Here is a 24,702-nt window from a genome sequence, read left to right on the forward strand (position 1 = left end):
ACTGACCTTCGTCGGTGAGACGATACTCGGCAACGGGAAGAGTCGCGGAGACGAAAACCTGTAACTAACTAAGTAACTAACTAACTAACTAACTAACTAACTAACTAACTAACTAACTAACTAACTAACTAACTAACTAACTAACTAACTAACTAACTAACTAACTAACTAACTAACTTACTAAATAACTAACTAAATAACTAACTAACTAACTAACTAACTAACTAACTAACTAACTTACTAAATAACTAACTAAATAACTAACTAACTAATATAACTAACTAACTAATATTTTGTTTTACTAAATAACTAACTAAATAACTAACTTACTGTTAAGTAACTAAGTAACTAACTAACTATCACACAACTAACTAACTAATAACAAATAAAACTTTTAGTTGATGTAAGTAAGTAACTAACTAACTAACTAACTAAGTAACTAACTAACTAACTAACTAACTAACTAACTAACTAACTAACTAACTAACTAACTAACTGACTGACTGACTGACTGACTGACTGACTAACTAACTAACTGATAACTAACTGATAACTTGATAAACCTATGCGAGCCTTATCTAGACTTTAACAATGATATATTGTTCGCAAAATATTTTGTTTTACTAACAGATTTTAGATATTTTAAATGTTTCAATCATTATCACACACCTCTATGCTCTTTTTGATAACAAATAAAACGTTTTAGTTGATGTGAAGTGAGATCAATTAATATCGAACACATGCAATACTTACTAAACATTATCACCGGTAGACACCTGTCTTACTAAACACGATCATCGGTAGACACCTGTCTTACTAAACACTATCATCGACAGACACCTGTCTTACTAAATACGATCATCGGTAGACACCTGTCTTACTAAACACTATCATCGGCAGACACCTGTCTTACTAAACACGATCATCGGTAGACACCTGTCTTACTAAACACTATCATCGGTGGACACTTGTATTACTAAACACGATCATCGGTAGACACCTGTCTTACTAAACACTGTCATCGATGGACACCTGTCTTACTAAACACGATCATTGGTAGACACATGTCTTATCCAAAACGTTCATACCGTATAGACACAAAAGCTAACCGAATAAATGACATCCAGTAAGACCACAAGTATATGAACTACTGAATCCTGAATTGAAGTAAATGGTATGAATTCCCTCCCAAACTAACTAGCTTTGTATTAATATTGTGTACTGTGTGTGTTGACAGGTTTCATAGTGAAATTCATGAACAATGTCTAGATGGTTGAAAATATCGCCTTTTTAGGGAATGTAAAGTTAAACATTATTGGCATTGTTCATTTAAGTGATGATTTCATGTCACGTGGTATCAGTGTCATACAATATGTACCTGTAAGAGATGTGTAAAATAAATTTAATTTCTGCGATATTTGTCGATTAAAGGAATTCATTTTGAGAACGTGACGGATTTTGATTTTTGACTCAAATGGCATATGTCGTTGACACGCACCTTTTTTGAACGACTGTTTTTATTCTGAGATGCTATCCATTTAACAGTCGTATTGTTATATTTACATTCTGATATTGTCTTTTGTGTTTTAGAATAGTACATACAAGTGTTTACAGAATGAAATAAAAGATGATAAAAGCATCATTATTTCAGTTACAACAACATTGTGGTTTAAATGAATATTAATTACTTTTGATAAAAATTTACAATATCGACATTGCTGTCTATACTTTTATTGTAGGCGTGGGGTCCCTTTCAACAAAATGGCAGGCAAATATTTTAAAAAGTAATAAATCTTATGTATTATTACGAATTTAGCATTCAGCATCCGTTAGACATCACTGCTTAACTGTATTAAGTATTCTGATAAGGACAACATGATATAATAACAAGATTTGAAATATTACTTACTTCAGTCATAATATTGATTTAAAACAAAATAAAATATAAAAACACACACTATGGATGTAACACCAATACACACAGTATTGATGTTATACTAATACCAATACCAATTACACATATGCTTTTAAACGTAAATAGTATAAAACATCTACTTTGACAAAATTACTATCTGTACAAATTCTACTCGCATGACAGCAGAATTATTTCTGGACGTAGGGAAGTATGAAGTTATTGACGCAATGTAGGCAGTGTATTTACTGAAGCCTAGGCGGAGAAGGGGTTATAATTTAGAACATCGCGTTGTGCCTGATTTACTATCATCCACAACAGTGGTCACAGCAGTTGTTGATACAGCAGTTCGCCAGTGTGTAAGTATTTCTGTATATGTTGCATTAATTCATGTTTCGATGTATTTGACATAAAATTAATTTATCTTCCTTATATTATAATATTAACTGAAGAGGAATATACAAAGGACATACAGGATACTCACACATTTTAATACAATTCAGAATTAATTAACAAATTAGTTAGCGTAACACAGTTGTTTTGTCCCTCTAGGACTCGTCAGTGATAAGAGAATTAAAGATGATAGAAAAAGGAGGCAGGTGAGGAAAATCAAAATCGGTCTTTAATATGAAAACAGTTATACAATATAACAATATTTTTTTTAGTAACACGAAGAGAGATCATCCAGTATGAATTCGGAGAAGTACCATATGGACCCTACCGTCCGAAACCTTTGGCAGCTCGAAGATCTTGCTAAAGAACACGCAGTTCCTGAGGTAGTCCAGAAACAAATCAAACGATGTCTTCATAGCTTCCTGGTAAGTCGATCTGAATACATTACGTGTTGTTTCTAGACTGTAAACCGAGAGGTCGTTTTCTCATGAATAAACATCCTTATAGGTGTAATTATCAAGGAATTGAAGGTACTGTTCACGATTTTACCTTTGTAGGTACTGTTCACGATTTTACCTTTGTACGTACTGTTCACGATTTTACCTTTGTACGTACTGTTCACGATTTTAACTTTGTACGTACTGTTCACGATTTTACCTTTGTACGTACTGTTCACGATTTTACCTTTGTAGGTACTGTTCACGATTTTACCTTTGTAGGTACTGTTCACGATTTTACCTTTGTAGGTACTGTTCACGATTTTACCTTTGTAGGTACTGTTCACGATTTTACCTTTGTAGGTACTGTTCACGATTTTACCTTTGATTTTACCGTACTGTTCACGATTTTACCTTTGTACGTACTGTTCACGATTTTACCTTTGTACGTACTGTTCACGATTTTACCTTTGTAGGTACTGTTCACGATTTTACCTTTGTAGGTACTGTTCACGATTTTACCTTTGTAGGTACTATTCACGATTTTACCTTTGTAGGTACTGTTCACGATTTTACCTTTGTAGGTACTGTTCACGATTTTACCTTTGTACGTACTGTTCACGATTTTACCTTTGTAGGTACTGTTCACGATTTTACCTTTGTACGTACTGTTCACGATTTTACCTTTGTAGGTACTGTTCACGATTTTACCTTTGTAGGTACTGTTCACGATTTTACCTTTGTAGGTACTGTTCACGATTTTACCTTTGTAGGTACTGTTCACGATTTTACCTTGTAGGTACTGTTTATGATTATACCTTTGTACGTACTGTTCACGATTTTACCTTTGTAGGTACTGTTTATGATTATACCTTTGTACGTACTGTTCACGATTTTACCTTTGTAGGTACTGTTCACGATTTTACCTTTGTAGGTACTGTTCACGATTTTACCTTTGTAGGTACTGTTCACGATTTTACCTTTGTAGGTACTATTCACGATTTTACCTTTGTAGGTACTGTTCACGATTTTACCTTTGTAGGCAGTGTGTTTTTTGGTAGAACTGACAAATATTGAACACTTTAAATCCATATATTCTAGCCTATACAATTGTTTATACCAACAAGTTCAATAATGTCCGTCTCTCTATTCCGAGGCCCGAGATGAGTACTGTGAGAATATGTCTTCTCCAGCCAGCCAGGGTGTTCGTTACATAATGGAGCAGACGTCTTGTCACCCATGGAGCAAGCTCAGCAAAGAGGGGACGATCCCCTTCATGCATCCAATGATGGTTTCGGGAAAACTAGAAGGTAAAGCAATTGAATGATTCTGAAACACAAATATCTGACACGACTTCCGGGAAGGAACTATCAGTTTGCTGATCAGTCTCAATAGTCCTTCCTTGCGTCCTTTAGATGTTCCATTGTAAAGATCCTTCATTATACAAAACGGCTAGTTTGATAGATGAAACAGAAAGGTCTGATCTCGGTGCTTTTTTAAGGGTTTCCTTGTTCATCTGTTTGGTTCTATATCGACCTCGTCTATCAATTTTTGAGGTAGAGCTGCGGCCAAGCTTACACGTCACTACTGTGTTGTTGTTAAGCTATGTACGATTGTAATTATGTATCATTTACAAAATCATTGTGATGTAGATCTACATAGATATATCTAACACGAATGTCTGAAATAATTTGACTGGAACATGTCTTCCGTCCTTTTCACTTGGATCAACAAAATTTTAGTAGAAGTGTCAGTGACTAAATGTGATTCTGTATAACTTATATTGTGTTCTTTTTTACGCAACGTTGGTGTGGGAACATCAAGGTTAATATTCGCCTTAAACAGGAATTGTTTTCCTTTCAGGAAATTTCCTCAAAACTTTAGTGAGTATGAGTAACAGTAAGAAAGTATTAGAAGTGGGACTATTTACCGGATGTGGCGCTTTAACCATTGCGGAGGCTCTTCCTGTGGATGGCACTGTAGTTTCATGTGAAATTCTGCCATATATACAAGATCTCGCTCGAAGTTATTTAGACCAATCACCGCATGGAAAGAAAGTGATTATCAGGGGAGGTAAGTTCTGATACTGACTCCTGACTTGAAAAAGATGTTGGATAAGGTAATAAAAAGGATACACAATGAAATACAGACCGCAATGAGATGTTTTCACGTGAAATGATTATTCACAAATCAGAATCATTAAGGACATAGTGCCGTAATTTTGTAAAGTACGAAGTACAATACAGGTATTTCAAGTAAGTGCCACTTAATCTTCATAATTCTTATATCTGAATTGATCATCATGTTTCATTTCTCTGAGACAAAAAACGGCTTTATTTTACAGGACCAGCTCTGGAGACAATGAGGAAATTAGCAAGAGACGGAGAACAATTTGATATTATATTTCTTGACGCCAACAAAGATGATTACTTAAGTTACTTTAAGGTAAAGGTTACTTTGGATCTACTTGTTTGTCAGTTGTTTGTGAGACATGATAGGAAAACAAAAATGAAACCAAAATTCGACACTTACCGTATTCCAGTATAACTAAGAAGTGTCGTTTGTATATGAGTCTGCATACCTGATGATATCGTATTTATTTTCAATACCTTTCTAAAACAAAAAAATTAAAAATAATTGGGATAGGCCCTTGATTGCATTGCTTTCATCCTGTTTCAGATTATAATGGATAACAACATGTTGTCTCCACGAGGAACAATTCTGATAGACAATGCGCTTTTTCAAGGGTCCCCTTACCTCAGGGACGAAATGAAATTTGGTCAAACCACACATGAATTCAATGAGTTCATTTCAAAGAACCAAGATCTTTATCAGGTAAGTGGGGACAGAGGAGGTAACTGTTGGATCTCTTGAACAAGACACATTTATATATTAACAATACTCGGCGGTCGGAACAAAGAATACATGGTACCTAAAACAGGATTAACACGCGTTGTTAAAGTCCACTTTAAAAACGAAACGATGTAACTTTTATATATATTTGCATTGCCCTAGTATACGGACAGTAACAAAACGAAGTAAGTCAACAGCTGAGTATTACGGTTTAGGTGTGGGCTTGTAGGTCCAGATTTCATCTTATTTAATAAAAGAATGTTTTCTTTGTCATTATATTTATTCGTCAGAACTGCTGAAATGTTAAAACTGATTTCTGTTTGTTTATTTATTTTTTTATTTTTTTGTTTTGTTTTTCTATATATATACATATATATGAGTGATAATAGTATTACTATTTTGGCCCTGTATCTGCCCGAGGTTAAAGGTGAGATATTAGAATTACCTTACACAATCTATAGATATTTTATCTCCTATTCTCCGTTATATACGATATGTATATCCCTCTTTCTTGTGTGACAGGTGTTGGTTCCTATTCGAGATGGACTGCTGATGATACGACGCAATGAGGACGTAGAGGGAGCCATATAGATCGCCACAAATGCATGTATCATAGATTCTGATCGACTCGCTGTATTCAAAGATCTATTGTGCCACATCAGTTTCTCCTGACTGTTATACGACGAAAAAAAAGACAGAAATTCTTGTCGATATTTTCGCTTTCTAAGACCCTACAGCAATATTTTGAAAAACACTGGAATCATTTACCACAGAGCTTCTTTTCATTATTGTAATAACATTCATGTACATAGACTTCACTATGATCGAGTGTGATGTCTTTAATGGATGACGTCATTTACATTGTGAAGGCACCACAGAAAGAGATGCTGGGTGAAACAATCGCCAAATCTGATCTTTTATCAGTGTTAGAAACTGTTATTTTGATGCAAATGGATTTATGGAACTTGTTCCGATTTCTCATTATACATGTACATTGCACATCATCACAAATCCGGAAAAAATAAAGAGCTTTACTGAATATGAGACTCGTTTATAAATTCAGTACGAATTAGAAGCTTGTGTAATATTCTATCATCTTTTTTCTAAACATTTATCATGGTAAAGTCGACACAGTTCCAAACTGTTGTGTACGGAAGTCTTTATCAAGTTTTTAGTTTCATCTTATCGTCAAATATAAGGTTCATATGATGTTCTAGTTTTAAAACAGACAAGATAACAGAATATAGAAGAAGGGAGACAACACCAATATTTTTGTGTCACGTGTACAGTGATGGAAGTTTGGGAAGTCAGTGTGATATTTATACTGTACTTCATGGAATTATAAAGGCCTCGTAATATACAGGAACATGATCCTTTTGGATATACTAGGTACATCATCTGATGATTTGATAATTTATGATATATTTAGGATGTCAGATATATAATATCAAATAGTTACTGATAAAGTGTTTGTGAGTAATTCATACGAGCACGTGTACAAAAAGTAGAACATAATAAAGCATTGATTTCGCGACATCGCACTACTAACTATCATATATGAGGAGTGCTTAATTTATTGTTTCTAATACATGAACATATTAGGTAATGTATATACTTACCGGTAATATATATTCACAATATAAATATATATAAGCTTTATTTATTTTACAACAATGGCGAAACAAATATCACTCTTGTTAGCCCGGATGTATGCGCGCGAGGGGTCTTATTATGTGAGGAATATGAATGCATAAGAGCATAAAAATACATTAATCGAAAGATATGTCACAGAAAAACAACTAGACATAGATCGACATATTCAATTTATCTTTATAATTGTTTGAAAATTTCCAAGAAAAATGATAGAATAGACTGAAGTTAAAGTGAAAAATAAATATATAAAACATTTCACACAGTCAGGTTATTCAAACTCTCCTACATGTTCTAGGGGATGTGGCTCGTAACGCGGCGCTTATCACGTCATATAACTCTGAAATGTTGAGCTTTTGTTTGACAAGATTTTTAAGCTTTTTGTCGTTCTAAGGTAGTCACTCTTGCATATTTTTGTTGTAAGTATTTGCATACGATATGCAAATTAAGTAATTTACTTATCATAGTGACCTGCGCATTAAACCGCAGCATGTACTAATAATGTCAACATTTTATATCGTTCGATCTTCTACCACATTTTCATGCCATTTTCGCATTATATCTATATATGTAAATATTTATATAATTGAATTTCTTTATGCGAACTCTGGTTAACTTATCGGTTTTCTACTTTCATTTTCGAAGATCGTGATCACGTGACCTACATATCACATGATAATCCAAGATGGCGGCGTCGACTCCTGGTAGCAATCATGAACATTTGTATAAAATATTAGTGATCGGAGAATTCGGAGTAGGTAAGTGAGTAAATTAATGGTCGTATATATTGAACAGACGTAGAAACATTGTATAAACTATAGAATTCCTCATGACGAACTGTTTCTTGCAAGTAAGACATTTTTTTACTTCCTTTAAATGTCTACTAACACTCAACAGCTGACCAGTCTGCACCGTGTACTGTATTATGAACCCACTGCTTTGCTACTGCATGTAATATGACAGTCACGTAAGGTTTAGGACACTGACAAATACATTGACAATGAACAATGTATATATCAACTTCCATAATTCAACGGCACGCCGAATAACCCAAATCTTCCCATTTATACCCAAATGCTACTTTCTTGTTGCTTAGCTGATTAATAAAATACCATTGTACATATATATACAGTTGAATATTATATGTTTGCAGGCTGTTTTACTGTAATCCCTTGTCGATGCAGTACATACATGCACATTACACGCCTGTTATCAAGAATGATTTAATTTTTAAGACTGCTAGTGGCATTATTGCACCATACCATAATATATTATTGACTAATGATTCATTGTATGTTTCAAGGAAAATTGAAAGACACCCATTAAATCTTATAATGGGAATCTGATTTACTAATTAATTTTATTAAAATCTTAAGTAATTGCCTAGACTTATATTCCCTATATGAGTTTGCTGTTGATAATTTGAATGTGCATCAACATGAATGGTAACAAATGTCTTAAATAAAAATTTCCAAATTATTGATTACGTAAACCATCAACAGAAAATTAGGTAATTTCATAACATTAGACACTCATAATCAGAAAATTTGTTCTGGTATTAAGATAAACTTTGATTTCTTTCTCAGTAAATAAGTAGAATGTTTTAGGAACCATTTTTGAAAGAAAGTTAATGTACCATTGTATTCAATGCTTTGTTATACATTTTCTAACTAAAATGATTTAAGAGAAGCATTAGATAGATATATCTGGCATGCAATATTCTACAGCTATACAACATGCCATCATACTAAAATGTTGTGATATGGACATGCTAGACAAACTGTATCAGGACAACCTATCTGGTCAAATTACTCTAACAACAGACTTAAACCAGTCCATAGTGATACTTATCAAAAGCTGAATTGCCGGCAGAGAGCAGTACATGTACTAATATATGATAGAGGGGGGTAGTAGAGCCAATACCGGGTGTGGTTGGGTTTGAGGTTAGTAGGATCCTTCCCCTTTTTGTCTGAATACCTGAAAGTATGCAGGGTGATTGAAGGAAAATTGAGTATCAAAGGCGTAGAAGTCAATCACAACAGGCAAAGAGGCTTGGTTCATAAATTTATTTGTCGACCGGTTTTGCCCCTTATTGGGGCTTCTTCAGGACCTGAAGAAGTGATTGACTTCTACGCCTTTGTACTAATATATGTTACAAATGTCATGGGATGAAATCCGAAGCTTTAAATTCTTAAGCATTGGAGGATGCTGAAAACTTGAGGCTAAAGTCAATGATTCTTAAAATCAAAGCGGGTATATTAATATATGGTAGATATGTTATTATTATTTTTCAGCTTTCTTTTCTCAATTTCAATAAAACAATAAATATTTATGGTAGGAGCTCAATAATTTAATATCATACAATGTTTGATTTTTCTTATCAGGAAAAACTTCCATCATCAGAAGATATACCGAAGGTTTGTATCTATCTATACATCACCTGTCTAGTGGATATATCAGATGCTATGTATGTGGAAACAGTAAAATCACAATACCACAACTGATTTCACTTATCTAATTTGCATGCTGACAATGCATGGAAACTAACCAATAGCATTATGAATACATGTAATCATTGTAATTACGCCTGTATTACATTCAACCACCTGTTGTGGTGAGTATGCCTTTGAATTTATCTCACTGCAATGACAGATTGTTATAGTCCAAGTATATTTTTCTGTTTCATCACAACTGTTACTGACAAGAAATGATAAGTCTTACAGTATGATACTTTAAAGAATTGAACGTTGAGTATATGAGTACCAGATCATGACTTGAATTTTTTCTGGTCCTTCACATAGTGTTAGATTGTCGGAATTGAGATGACTAGGAATATTGGAAATTAAAATCCTATTATATCCTTATTTAAGTTCCAAAATATAACATTTCTAAAACACTCAAGTAGACTTGTTGCAATTGAATATTACACTTTTTATAATAAGTATATTAGTTTTGATAATTTGACTGTTTTGATAAGTTTTTGAAACTATTGTTTTTTTTTAAATCTCCTCATGTTTTAGGAACATTTTCTCCAAACTACAAATTAACAATTGGTGTAGATTTTGCATTGAAGTCACTTGTTTGGGATGAAAACACTAAAGTCAACATGCAACTATGGTGGGTAAGAGTTATTTCCCTTCAGACAAAGTAAATTTGTGCATTGTTAATTGGTCCTTTAGAAAAACATGCCACTTTCCCTGACCTTATCATACAAGATTTGAAACAAGAATCACCTTTCTGTAATGATGATGGAATAAAATACCACTTATTGTAACTTGTTAACATAGATCCAACTCTAATTGACACAATGCAGCCATTAGCTCTCTATCATATTGTGTATTTGATTATGTCTCTTCAATGAGTTCCTCCCTCACTTGAAACAAAAATTCCTATTTTAACACACATCTGCATTTTGCTTGCAAAATGGGACTACAAGGATGTTGTTTATGTGCACAACTTAATGATGGTGAAATGGCACATAAATTCACAAGTAAACACTATTATTTGGCATGCTACAGCTTTTAAGGCACAGAAATTAATAGGAAAAGTGCTCCTTGTTGTATGTAATTATGTAAAAACATATACATCCCTTTATTACAGTGTTGCTATATACCCTATGTGTATTAATATTACAATATACAATTTGGAATTCAAACAGTTGGTTTTTTTCCTCTGCAGCTTTTTCTTACCCTCATTATTCCACATTAGTAACATATACTACTGATATGAGCTTTAATTGAGTTGATGAACCAAGTATTACTGTAGATATTTGAAACATTCCTTAATCTATTTGTGCAGAGTTTCGAAATACAGTTATATATACTCAACAAAAAAAGAAACGCACAATTTGAATTGTAGAATCAATAGCCAATGATATTTTGGGAAATTTGTACAAAATTTTATATTAAGGTGAAGGGACAGGCCTACTCTTTACAATACTGTAGAAGGAAAGTCTGTGTGACTGTTAAATTTTATTATTAAATGTATAAGTTCGTTACAGTAGTAATATGTTGATCAGTTGATAGTTTGTCATGAACTGAATTTTGACTGAGTAATTGATGTATCCTGATTAAGTTGAAAAATTGGTGTATGATACAAATATTGAAGTCATGGCTGCAGAACATAGTATAAAGATGTGCCACATATTTAATTTACTTCATAACATAATCATTAGCTTCCACTGGTTCTCTATATAGTCAATATGCGCATATTGTATATATTTATAAGTTTTTGAAAAGCAGTTTTTCACTCATTCAAGACTTCTAGCTCCTTCTTGATTTCTTGAAGAGTTATGCCCCTTCATTTGATTTTATTGAATATTTGGAAATGGCTCGTCTTCTATCAGGTTTCAGGATTTTCACTTAAATGACCAAACAAACTGTTGTTAGATTGTTGTTAGATTGTTGTGAAGTGTTTTATGTTAAATTTAAGATCCACAGTCCAATACTGGAATAGGTGTTTGCCTATTTACCTGGACCAAACTTAGGAATGCCTAATAGAATGTCTAGCATACTGATATGTTTTTCTAACCCATATTCTTACTAAGCTGCAGTTTTTGTCTTTTCCCCTCATTATTATCGTTTCATCTTATTTCTGATATTGAGTGTGATGCTCAATTTTTTATGGATAACAATACTTTTAGGTTATGGAAGAATTGAAGGAAAAATAAAAAAAAAAAAAAACCAATTGGAGAGGAGATACACTTTAACAACCAAACGATACACAATAATCTTGAGAAACAATAATAGAGAGTACATGTAGGTGCTCACCAAAAGTATTTCTGTTTGATAAGGGATAATATAAATAAAAAAAAACAAAACTCTGCTAGACATTTCAAATATTTTCAATGTCAGAACCAATAACCAAAATACTTTGTGTACAAGTTAGAAATACATCATCTTAATACATCATATCCTTTGAAAATGTTACAAATCTTTAGTATGACTTACTGTTTTACAGGGATATAGCAGGACATGAACGATTTGGACACATGACAAGAGTTTATTACAAATATGCGTAGGTATATCATAGACTTATGATTTTGTAATTGATATATTATATTAGTCAACTGGATAAACAGTAATGATAATTACTGGTAGATAGTAATAACAATCTTTTAAACTGCATGGATGGATGTGATATTTCAGTGTGACAGTACATATAATCAAGCATTTTCAACTATTTGTGGTTATTCATGTAGATATAAAATAATATCTTATTTGAATCATTTCAGAATTGGTGCAATAATTGTTTTTGATCTGTCCAGGTAGGTACTCAATATTAACACATCCATATTGTTGTGCCTATTTTTTGAAGACATTGGAATTATATTAACACATTGTTGGCAATATTTTAAAAGCATCATAATTGTTTTTATTTCGTTCACTTTTTCACCTATTCATATATTAACACATTGTTACACAATTTTAGAAGCAATGGAATTATATTAACACATTGTTGCACTATTTTTAAGACATTGGGATTGTCACTCTATATTGTTCACTTAAGCTTTTTCACTGCAATTTTCTTTTTTTTCTGTTTGATGTTTTTTACATTATTATTGATAATCACAAAATATGTACAGTGACAAATTTCACACACATTTGCACACTTTTACAGTTAAATATTATCATTAATTAACGGCAATTTTGCTCTAGTTACAATCCTAACTGTCTCGGTGTTAGACAATATCCTTGCTGTTAGATCATAATATTCGAAGCTACATATAATCTACTATGCAGCGACTGTAATAAATGGGATTCCTTTATAATTCATGCTCAATCCTAAGGTTATGGTCAGTCAATTAAGGGCATTTCCATTAGGAACATTATTTCTCAATTAAGGCACTTCTAATAGAATCTTGTATATTCACATATACAATGTATATTTAGGTGTATGTATGTGTGCGTGTGTGTGTGTGTGTGTGTGTGTGTGAGGGTGTATGTATGTATGTGTGTGTGTATGTATGTATGTGTGTGTATGTGTATATGTATGTGTATGTATGTATATGTGTATGTGTGTATGTGTGTGTGTGAGGGTGTATGTATGTATGTGTGTGTATGTATGTATGTGTGTGTATGTGTATGTATGTATGTGTGTATGTATGTATGTGTGTGTGTATGTATGTGTGTGTGTGAGGGTGTATGTATGTATGTGTGTGTGTATGTGTGTATGTGTGTGTATGTGTATGTATGTATGTGTGTATGTATGTGTGTGTGTATGTATGTATGTGTGTATGTGTATGTATGTGTGTATGTATGTATGTTTTATTTTGTTCTTCCTTCCCTTTTTTCCCGCGTTTTTTATTCTTAATGTAGTTGTTGTCAGTTACCCAAAAATATCTGTTAACTTATTATCTCCGACGAGCAGAGTTTGATTTTACGATGTTTCGCTCGGTTTTCTATTCTTAATTTTCTGGTTGTTTCGACAATGAACTGAGACATGATGTTACAGAAGAAAATGATGTCCAGTTTCAATATTTCTCACAACACCTGTTATATATGTCTCTGATCTGGCCATGTAGTCCTTTTGTCCTATACGGCGAATGTTGGTGTACAAGTGCTGATGGAAGAGTGTATGGATCTGTATGATAGTTTCTGACGGAGACATTATTCAACGTTAGTTCTAGCTGGCCTATTTCTCTTCTTTTGACCTTTGTGGAATGATAAACAGGAATTAGACGTTTTTCTGAAGGATATAGAATTGGTGTGTTCTCTGGGCCAATACTTTTCATATATTCTTTGAATGGCATAGGAACTCTGAATAGTATATTGCCGACGACCAAGTTTTTTGAGTTGAAAGATTATTGAATAAGTCATCTGATTGGCGATACATGCTCCTAAGTTGAGATCTATTGGCTAGATTCAAGTTTCATGTATGGCGCCACATTGTTTGCGATTTGCGATCTATCTATCTATAAAATATAACCTTGATATTGGTAACAGTGCGAGAAGTAAACATTAAAAATGTGTAGCAATATAATTGCATTTAATCAATATATTATTTACATTACGGAACTTTTACAATTTCATTAACTTGCATGTGGCGCCAGAATACCAGCGCTATAAGACATGGCTATTTAAACATTGACACGCCCTTTATTGTCTCGTTTTATATTTCACAGACCTGCCACATTTGATTCCGTGTTGAAGGTAAGAGTGATTGATTGAGTTTTAATAGATTAAGTTTTACATGCGAGATCGATCTATGCTTGCATCATAAGCCTTGTAATACTGAAAAAACCGTTCGAATGTTCTCCTTCTTTATCAACTGTTCATACCCATTATATCAAGTGATATAGAACACAATTAAACGTTATAGCTAATTTAAGGTAAATTTCTGTTCGTGTAAGCCCTAGTAATGTTTTATTAAGTTAACCTTTTTACAATATCTCTATGGTGTTTGTGATCAGTAGGGTGGCTTCATACTTACGACTGCTGAAGTTTATGTTATGAATACTTTATGAAGAAGTGCTGGTTGATTTAGTGTTACATATATAACTTGCCCTCAATATGATGAATTGAAAGGATATTATAAGTGTTATCCTCCTTGTGTTTGTGTTAAGTAGTAGAAAATATGAAAAAAAACGATTTATCAGAGATTTAAGGGAGTCAGGAGAAACGAATGTATATCATTAGATTACACAATCGTGAACACCAATCCCGACAGTTTTAATGGCCCAGAGGTTGGTTATTTATGTTTAAATTGTTTCATGACGTTTAGAAATGACGCTCCAGTTCATGCAACATACAATTTCATATGTCCGAGCTGGAGTTCCAAATCCCCCTGTATTGTTTTTCATCAAAATATCTTTTTATAACATCCACACTTTGGATAGATTATTTTTGCGCTTATATACATTCTCGTTACACCAGTTGTTACGGTCATGTTCACTATATGCACCCCTGGAACACACCCTGACAAAGTTTAAGGCATCAGCGAAGTAATTTGATTGGTCCTTTTCTAAACAATCACAGCCAGTACAACATACGAGGATGTGCATCAAAGGATCAAACGAGTCTTCTTGTCTTGTCCACATGGAACCTTAAATTTTGCACATGAAATGTTCCAGGGATGCAGTGAGCGGTAGTGAGCGTAACCCTTGGAGTATCGAGGGTGACTTTTGTACAAAATATTTTGGAACTGTCTTATAGGAATTATATAGTGATACCTTGATAAGTTTAGAAGACGCCTTAAAATTTAGGGATTCGTCTTAACTAGGACTATCTTGCGTATATGCGTTATATTTGTTTTGCAGTGGCTTAATGACGTCAATTCTAAAGTAATGTTAGCCAATGAACAGCCAGTGCCAGTCTTGCTGCTGGCCAATAAGGTGAGTGAAATGGAACAATTAGATGTTTCTTTCTGTGTCTGTCACGTAATCAGTTATTTCCATGTCTAGTAGTCTTGTTCAGTTATCAATGTTCTGCATCTCGCTTTACTAATTTCCAACAGTCACAGTTGGGTTCGTGTAATGTGAAGTTATTGCATAAGTCTATTGAATAAATCTCCATATCTATTCAGATTTTCCCATATCTTCGTTACATGTGCTTCGTATCATTTTGAGCGATGTTTTTCAATATATAGATGCATTTTATCACAATAAATGCTCGTTTTAAAACTGATCTGAAATTCTCATGAACCCCTGACTTCCAGTTTTGATATAATGTGACAGTTATAATTGTGAATTTGTATATTTGTTTTGTTTTGAAAAATGCCTATGACCTTAATTTGCTGTCTTATTGTATTACTGTAGTGATATTTGATTTGTATATTAGGTGTATTCCTTATGATATTAGTTCATTCGATCACTAACCATCGTACAATTCCTGTACATCTGACTGATTACTTTGTGCTTCAGTGTGACTTGGAAGGCATGGATCCTGACACACACAAAATTGATCAGTTTTGTAAAGAGCATCAGTTTATCGGCTGGTTCCCTACATCAGCAAAAGATGATAAAAACATCAGTAAGTGGAGTGATATCAGCAATAAATTTCCATTGCACATGAAAGATTTAATAACCAAAGTGAGTTTATGCCGTATCGTAGACATGAATGATTGAGCGGATATTGACCAACTTTGATCAGAAACAACCTTTAGTAAACACCATTTTATATAACTTGTGAGTGTGACCCTCTGAGAACTGAGGGATGGGACCAGAAGGAGATAATTTTTTAAATGCTTCTGTAGAAATGATTTGGATTTGTCCAAATTTGGTCTGAAGCCTTCCTTGTCGAATTTGTACAAACCGTGGGTCTCGGCTCCTCCATGTTTTACTACACGTAAATGTTCCTAGATGAATCGGTCTAATTAAGAAATACGTATTTGTCAGTTGTAACACTTGTCTGTTCTTAATTGAATCATTATACTTTATTTATTGCTGTTGTTCCGAAATAAGGCAATACAATTTATAACTTTTACCTGTCTCTGTATGATTCAAAATATCTATATATCCAGAATCGAGGTAGCATGAATTATAATCACGTCTCTGACCTTAGAAGATGCAGTTTAAATTAGACATTTATGCATCTGTTCCGAGATGCGACGGTGAGGATTATAATATGTATCTGTCATTAGATGAAGTAGTTTAATTATAGTATGTACATTATCTGTCTCGAGACGAAGCAGTATAATTTTTAATGTTTATGTAACTAGATGAATCAGTATAATTTTTCAGATGTATCTGTGTCTAGTTGAAGCAGTATAATTTTTAATGTTTATGTAACTAGATGAATCAGTATAATTTTTCAGATGTATCTGTGTCTAGATGAAGCAGTATATTTTATGATGTTTATGTCACTAGATGAATCAGTATAATTTATCAGATGTATCTGTCTCTAGGTGAGGCTGTGCGGTACTTAGTAAAACACATTTTGGAACTGCCATGCGAGAGTCAGCAACCTACGGAACACATCAGTTTACCTTCAGAAAACAACACTTCTCATTACGACGATTCGTTCGAAACAGAGGAGAGTTATAACAAAAGAACCAACAAGCAAAACGGTGGATGTTGTAGTTGATGCAAGAGTTGTGGAGGAGATCTTAGGAATAGTCTACTAGGAATACACTGTCTTGATATATGCAGTATTAGCGTCACAATCAAAATCATGCAAATCAAGCGATGTTTTTGAAAATGTATTATTTAGTATTACGAGTGATTACATGTATATGTACATTTCATTTTATACCATGATCTCTAATACGCCCATTATGGTAGTTTAAAATAAAAAACTGATAAGCGCAGTCCCATGTACTGATAGAGAGGTACACCTAGATCTATATTTGCTGTAGTATTCATGATATTTTTTGGTAATATATGCTGTCCAGGGACACACTGGAGTATACAGCTATGTATATTTGCTGTAGTATATGAATTCGTCTACTGATAGACATAACTACAAATATGATGTAGAATATAAAGTTATATCCGCTGATGTAAGATTATATGTCACGTTTTAATTTATGCGAATAGTAGCATGGTTCAGAATATACACGTTCTTGGCGTTTTTCGAGAATTATCAGATATATCAAAATTACGAATTATGAGGTTAGTGTACTTTGGGCCTACCTGAGTTGCCTCTCCTAGAAGGACGAAGAAATCTGTAAGATGCAATTCATATACTCTTTACTGTCTCTAATTCTAAATTTACCTGTAACTTATGGTGTTTTTCACGTGTGTGTCTTTTGTACATTTTTTATCGCAATATTCTATTTGTTATGCATATGCTGTTACTGTTACATGCATGTTTTTTGAACCTCTGGTTTACAGTTTATGTCACGAAAGCAATATTTTTTAAAAATTTTGTAACAGATTATGATAGTTGCAAAATAAATAAAGTTAATGCATATTGTAGTATAGAATTGACATCTGCTATAGAAGCGTGAATAACTTGTTCGTATAATGGCACATTCATATGTTTTTGAGAAAGCCACATCATGTAATTTGTATTAAATACAAATTAATGTAAAAGAGACATTATTGACAGTTAATATGCCATTATTTTGTCTTATCTCTGATTAATCTTTGTAGAATGTGGAGTGGCAAATTTTATATGAATTAATATTCAGTAAGATGTTATAATAACTATAGAATTTGAAGTTTTTGAAAGAAAAGCAAAGCACACCTTGATTATTCAGTATATTATTACAGTGGCTGAGAGTTCATGTTTTTTAAAAATGTAAATGTCATTTTTAAATGTATGATGCATATCTTATTGATTTTATAACAATTATGGGATCAATCAATTTGTTTATAAATGTTACTTATTGGTGCATGCCATGGTGTTGTGCATGTGTTATTTTAAGTTTCTTCTCGGAATATTCAACAATAGAAATCCGCCTATTTATGTAGATTTTTTTAATGTGTAATGGTTTAATATTTGCTTCGTGTATCAGAGGAATTCGTTATGTATTCCTGTTTTAATGACCACCACATGTACAATGAGTATGGTGCTTATATTGGGGTTTAGGTCATTGATGGTCAGTTTTAACACGAATGTTGTTTTTAGTAATCAAAATGTTTTTACTCCGGCCGGCGTATGGGAGCGAGGGCAGATTGTCCTCTTCAGATTTGAAGAAAGACTCCAAACTTACACTTGTGATAAAATCTTTCTGTGAAATACTCTGAGATGTTTACATCAGAGAGTTTAATTATCAGATAATAAAATTCTAGAAAATCATTCGTATGTGATTCTTCTTTTGTGTAGTTGTGTTTCTGTTGACGATGTCTGGCTATGTTATAATCGTACTCTCCATTCGGTACTTACAAATGAAGTATAAATGTCAGTAAAACGTCGGTAGTTTGAGCTTTTGTTTAACTTTGATATGCATAATTTCGCATTTCCACAAAGCCGAAAGTGGAATTTAATTTTATGACTTTTGCTAGAATGACTGGAATTTTACACTCGATACTGTTAACACCTTGTGGTTATTTTGCTACTCTAAACCATTTCAGTAAGTCTAAATTGTGAAGTCCCATTTCTTATTTCATTTTAATAAGAATTACATGAATACCCCGTTACATGTACCATATGAGGATCATGATGTGATATCTTAATCGTATATGAATATCTGTACTTCATGGCACAATCTCGAGTATGGTAAACCATTTCGTTCATTGATATATCTAGACAATATATTGGCTTCAATCTTATACCGAACAAGCGAGTATAAGTTCTGCTCCATGATTGTTATCAGTGAAAATATTGTGATCAGACACCACAATTTTGCAATACAATCATCACAATTGTGACCTTGGACAGGTGTTAATTTCACTAGTTTTTTTCTGTTTGATATGAAAACACATGCGTGAACATATCATCATTGAATGAATCATATTTCTTTGTTGCATGGATTTTGTTAAAACGCACATATTAACACCTCTTATAGATAAATAGATGATTGTGCAACTTCATTTGTTTTTATATTCCCACACACTGTATCACACATTCTGGCAAGACCAAGTGGCGTTGATCATTAAAACAATAGCCTCGAGCAGTCTGTCACACAAGCACATCTATGTTAAGACGGCAACACGGGCGAATGATTCATCCTCGGAGTTTGAAATGCAGCCCGTGAAAATGGCAATGGTGATGGCGCTCGTGGACGCAGTCTGAAGGGGGATGGAATTCTCGTGCTGGGTGGCGGGTGCATTAGAGGTGATGGGCTGTGTGTTGTCATCGGCGTCACATGGACAGTAGAAATAGGCGAAGATTGCAGCGCCATGGTGATGGACATGGTTGCTCCCAGAAGAATGGTCACCGCGGCTCCACAAGTGACATAGAAGGACCATGAAAGGTTAACGTCTGTCCCAGACGTCCATCGTGGGATCTTCTGATACTCGATTGTTTCGTATGAAGCTGCATACAGGCACACAGCTATAACCACCAATACATCTAGAAGAACAATAATGAATAATGATGTCATTCCAGCATGCGTGCCACAGAGGACCAATTCAAGCTCATTTTCATTTTGTAAGCCCCTGTGATGTATGTTTACTTTGATACACATTTGTACGCTCTTATGAGTAATATTGCTGAAACCAAATCTTTACGGTCACTGGAGTATTCACATGCATTTAAGCTGAAAATTGTATCAATGGGTTCTCGTGGATCACTTAGGTTATTGGCAATACAGTGCAGTAATGAGTAAGATATGGTGATTGGGATATTTATTTTAAGTTTTAGATTTGTTTCGAGTAATGGATGCAGATTGTAGCATTCTTAACACAGTCGCTTTATAGTCCTCACATGATAATATGTGAAGATGATAAAGTTTATTTCATCATTTGTTGGTATAATTACCGAAATTGTACACACAAGAGACGGCTTTCGATTTTTATCTTATTTAGGTAGATGATCTGTTTGATCTTTTATTTAAAAAATGCTGTTTCATTACTGTAATGGAACTTGGAATATTTAATTAATACCTCTCTACGGTTGTATTTGAAATATGATGCAACTTTTCTGATTTTGTTAGAAGATGCAGTCTTTAATAGGTTCTGTAACTTTACGTATATTATTTACATTTGGTAGTTATACGATTAAACTGAATGATACCTCAATTACTAGCATCTGTCTATGGTGGCTTATTCCGTCTGTTTTGCTTTGTCAGCCGACGGGACATCGCGACAGTACAATAAAAAGTACACCAGTGTGACAAAATCCGCCTGCTGAACCAAAAGTACCCTGCCAACGCGACATACCTTTTTGTCGCGTAGTCGCCTTTGTGTGGTACTTTTGTCGCGTAGGCATTTTTTGTCGCATTGTTGCACTGTTACATTGGCGCCGCCACCAACGCGACAAAGAGAAATGGCCGAAATCAGGAGCAATATATATCTGCTATAATAAATTACTTATTTTTTGTTCTTGAATAATAAATTTTATCAAAAAAGTCGTTATTGATCATTCCATGTCAGTTCGTTGTAAAATTAAATCCCCAACCTTAGCTTGCATTAATGATGACGATTCAGCCGAAGAATAATGTCTTCATGTACATGCAGATGAAAGAATATTTCAGTTACAAATATCATTACCCAGAACTATTACAGTTGTTCTGCAATATCAAAAACCTTTAGTCAAGTGAATGTCATTTCAAGAACAGAACACCAATTTAACAGCCATTAAGTCTCTTTATACCTGAAAACGCAGCCATGATGCCCGCTTTCTGTGTCCATTTGAATGCACGTCTTTTCTTCTGGAAAATGGCTGCTACACCCCAAAGCACAGCAACAAAATCAAATATGGCGCAGATGACACACAGCGCACTGGTGATGAATACAATAACTGCAATGAAGAGCAGATGGCGGCTGATATGTATGGAAATAATTACTATATTTTCCACCTGCTTCGCTGTATTTGAATAGTTATTTACTATACAAACAGCAAAACAATAAAACAAATGATCGGCACAATCCGAATGCCAGAACTAGAGCAAATTTCTCATTTTACGTTTATATTCTTATGCTTAATAACCAAGAGGTTCGTTAAATTTTTTTGAATATTTGACATTACTACCCAAGAACACATAAAAATGTATGAAAAAAAAAACATTGTTGGACTGGTAGTTTAAGATGTTATCATTGATCCTCAGACAGTGCACGGACTGTTGATGACATTAAACAATTTGTGTGATTTATTTGTGAAGAACAGTACCAATACAAGTTTAGGGGCTTACTGCTGATATAAAATAAGCATACAATGGGTACAAATCGTGATACGACTAGCATTGTTGGTATGATTTACTGTTAAAATCATCAACATCGTAAATATCAACATACACTGGGATATCGTGTGACTAGTACACGTCTCTATTGTAATGCAATACAAAGCTGAGGTCAGCAAATATGTTAAGGTGCATTTACGTTAAAACAGTGTCGATATACGTGTTATATTTCGGTAATTTATACAATTTATTACCGAAGGGAAGACATTAGTAGAAACAAAGTGTCCCGTGAGCTATGTTTACCGAGTCTTTTTCGTGTTATCGTTTGTCTGCATAGTCTATACATTTATACTTAGCCTGGTTTATAACAACTTTAGGGAGCTCACAATTCTCTAAACGGTAGACAAAAATGGGTTTCATACAACTTGGTCAGATATCGTATGTAATAGCGATTGGGCAAAAACAGTCTATATGACTTGATATAGACGAAAAAAGGAATAATGGGAAACCTTATCAGTGTTCATAGCTGTTTATATTCTATTTAAATCTAATTGTCTCAGCTGTAATTATATTTTATTCTTTTACTCTGACATAGACTAGATCTAAAATACAGTACAGTTCTACCATCCCAAAAGTATAATGTAAACGTTACCGTTTCCCTTCTATTGTGAAAGCAAAACTACTACACACGTCAATACACCTCTGCTATTGTGGTTTAGTCTAAGATTTGGTTTTGTGGTTTAAATCACCAGTAACAGTAAACCTCACAGTGCATATGTAAGTCAGCCTAATGAAGCTACGTCTTTCTATACTTTATGGTTACAAATGGCAGGTCATGTTAACACATCGTAAAGTAATTCATGATTAATGACATGAAGTGAAATCCTATCAAATACAAATGTATAAAGTTTAGTTATTCAAACACAGATTTTCCAAACAACACAAGTTTAATAATACGTTTCAATACAATTTAGAACTAGATAAAACAGAAACATAAATACGTGCCAGAAGTCAAATGTCAAATCTCATAATACAGGGTTTCAAAGGATGAATGTTAATGAAAATGATGATGAGGTTATAGGGTTGCCATAGTGATCTCATTAAGAAATATTCTATTTCTTTGTACTACATTGTATTTACACAAAGGAAGCAGTCCCTTACTTCTATTAAACAACAATAAATAACAAATATTTGAATGACCCCCCCCCCAAAAAAAAAAGCCCCCAAAAACAGAATGACTGATACTGACAGGTGAGGTTCTCTCAAGTTGATTTTTTCAGGAAAAGTTAAACAAGGATTACTTACTTGGTCATGCACATACGGTATGAATAAGCACACATGCACCTGTATATTTACCATGTAAATCAATAGTACTTAGACAAACTTGTTGTACAATATTGTATTCTCATTATAAAAATATGATATTGTATGATCATTATCTATCCTGGTCATGTTTTAAAAACTAGTTTTTTTTTATTTTATTTTGACCTTTCTTCTTACGCAATTCATGTAAGTTTTGTGCGCCATGTTGGTTATGATAGCATAAATTGTTCGGATAAAATGTTGGTTTTACATGATATACTTTTACTAGTTTTTTATGACACTGATTTTTAACATCTTTGATTAGCTTCTGACGTTATTTACACAGGATCCTGACAAGAGTGAGGTTGTAGGCCAATGTTATACAAGGAGAGCATACTGTGTTTGTTGAAAAACAAAATGATAAAAGATACATAAAGAAAATAAAATTTATTGAATTATGTGACTAATACAGTTTTCCAACTAGATCTTGCCATTTTCCCTTGTCGCATCCTAGGCTTTAGGCCCTAATATCACTCATGATAGAAGGAACGACACAGTTGCATGATGCAATTAAATTCATTGTTTAGCTCTACCGTAACTGTAACATTTGTGTTAAAAAGATGCTATTCCGTTTCGTTTTTGTACAATTCTAGGCTGGGACCTTAGAATATTTCTTTTCATATAGAGTACTTACAAAAAGACAAAATGTTAAATACATGATTTTTCTAGAGAAAATAGTATTACAGTATAACAGTGCGTTAGAATATTAAACAACTTGTAATCGTGCAAATTATTTCAGAAGTATTTACATGAAATTGTTTCTCTATGGCAACACATTATAGCTCAGATGTGGGCACTATGTATACTATTGCAAGAAAAATCAGCATAGCAGATGATATACACTAATGTGTACATACAACATGTTTCAATATGAGAGACAATATGAACATATAACTAGATATAACGTGTCTCATGATGATCTGTTTATGGTCTACATTCATGAAACTGCATTACAGTTAAGGAAAATCATTATATTACATTATAAATGGTATTTATTGAATTATTGTATTATACTTACTAGGCGTATAATCCCGTTCACGGAACTCGAAACATTGTACTTCCGATTCTTTCACAAGGAAACATATTTCCCACAGTCCAATATATATAGTTTTATCCTGTGAATGACACCAGTGTGCAGAAGCTATTCCGACAATAGTTAGTATAAACCCTATCACCAGTAAGATAGTGCCTGGCACGAGCTGTAAGCGCTCTTTTGTACTTCCCATACCATGGTTAGATAAATTTCCAAATTTCTACTCAAATAAAATATTCTGTACACGTAGAAATTTTAGAAAAATACGTGCACTACATATTTGATACATCTTATTCTACCTATTGAAATATGTTATTGCGTCCTTTAAAACGTGCATGTCCTTTTTCTGCTGGTAGTAAACACCAATAAACATGTACCTTAACATACATCAAAGGGAC

The 24,702-nt window shown here is 33.5% G+C and overlaps 3 protein-coding genes across 3 annotated transcripts; 2 read left to right on the forward strand and 1 right to left on the reverse strand.

The window, feature by feature from the left end:
* The first annotated feature begins 2,601 nt into the window (after nt 1-2,601).
* LOC132558973 (uncharacterized) lies at nt 2,602-6,186 on the forward strand. The gene is made up of 6 exons (XM_060223600.1): nt 2,602-2,730; nt 3,899-4,052; nt 4,606-4,815; nt 5,087-5,187; nt 5,422-5,577; nt 6,118-6,186. Exons 1-6 carry the CDS (start codon nt 2,602-2,604, stop codon nt 6,184-6,186), a joined length of 819 nt encoding a protein of 272 aa, XP_060079583.1.
* Nucleotides 6,187-6,935: 749 nt separating this feature from the next.
* Nucleotides 6,936-18,928, forward strand: LOC132558955 (ras-related protein Rab-38-like). The gene is made up of 10 exons (XM_060223579.1): nt 6,936-6,984; nt 7,891-8,003; nt 9,630-9,662; nt 10,266-10,362; nt 12,205-12,261; nt 12,479-12,511; nt 14,369-14,396; nt 15,503-15,577; nt 16,106-16,214; nt 17,089-18,928. Exons 2-10 carry the CDS (start codon nt 7,931-7,933, stop codon nt 17,265-17,267), a joined length of 684 nt encoding a protein of 227 aa, XP_060079562.1. The 5' UTR covers nt 6,936-6,984; nt 7,891-7,930; the 3' UTR covers nt 17,268-18,928.
* Nucleotides 18,929-19,767: 839 nt separating this feature from the next.
* On the reverse strand, nt 19,768-24,497 carry LOC132558940 (uncharacterized). Its single transcript, XM_060223560.1, has 3 exons — nt 24,290-24,497; nt 21,384-21,530; nt 19,768-20,141 (listed from the first exon to the last, which is right to left on the reverse strand). Exons 1-3 carry the CDS (start codon nt 24,495-24,497, stop codon nt 19,768-19,770), a joined length of 729 nt encoding a protein of 242 aa, XP_060079543.1.
* Nucleotides 24,498-24,702: the final 205 nt, after the last annotated feature.

This window comes from Ylistrum balloti, unplaced genomic scaffold (genome assembly GCF_031769215.1).
Source record: "Ylistrum balloti isolate Yb309-2 unplaced genomic scaffold, AGI_CSIRO_Ybal_v1 Utg370840, whole genome shotgun sequence".
NCBI classification, from domain to species: Eukaryota; Metazoa; Mollusca; class Bivalvia; order Pectinida; family Pectinidae; genus Ylistrum; species Ylistrum balloti.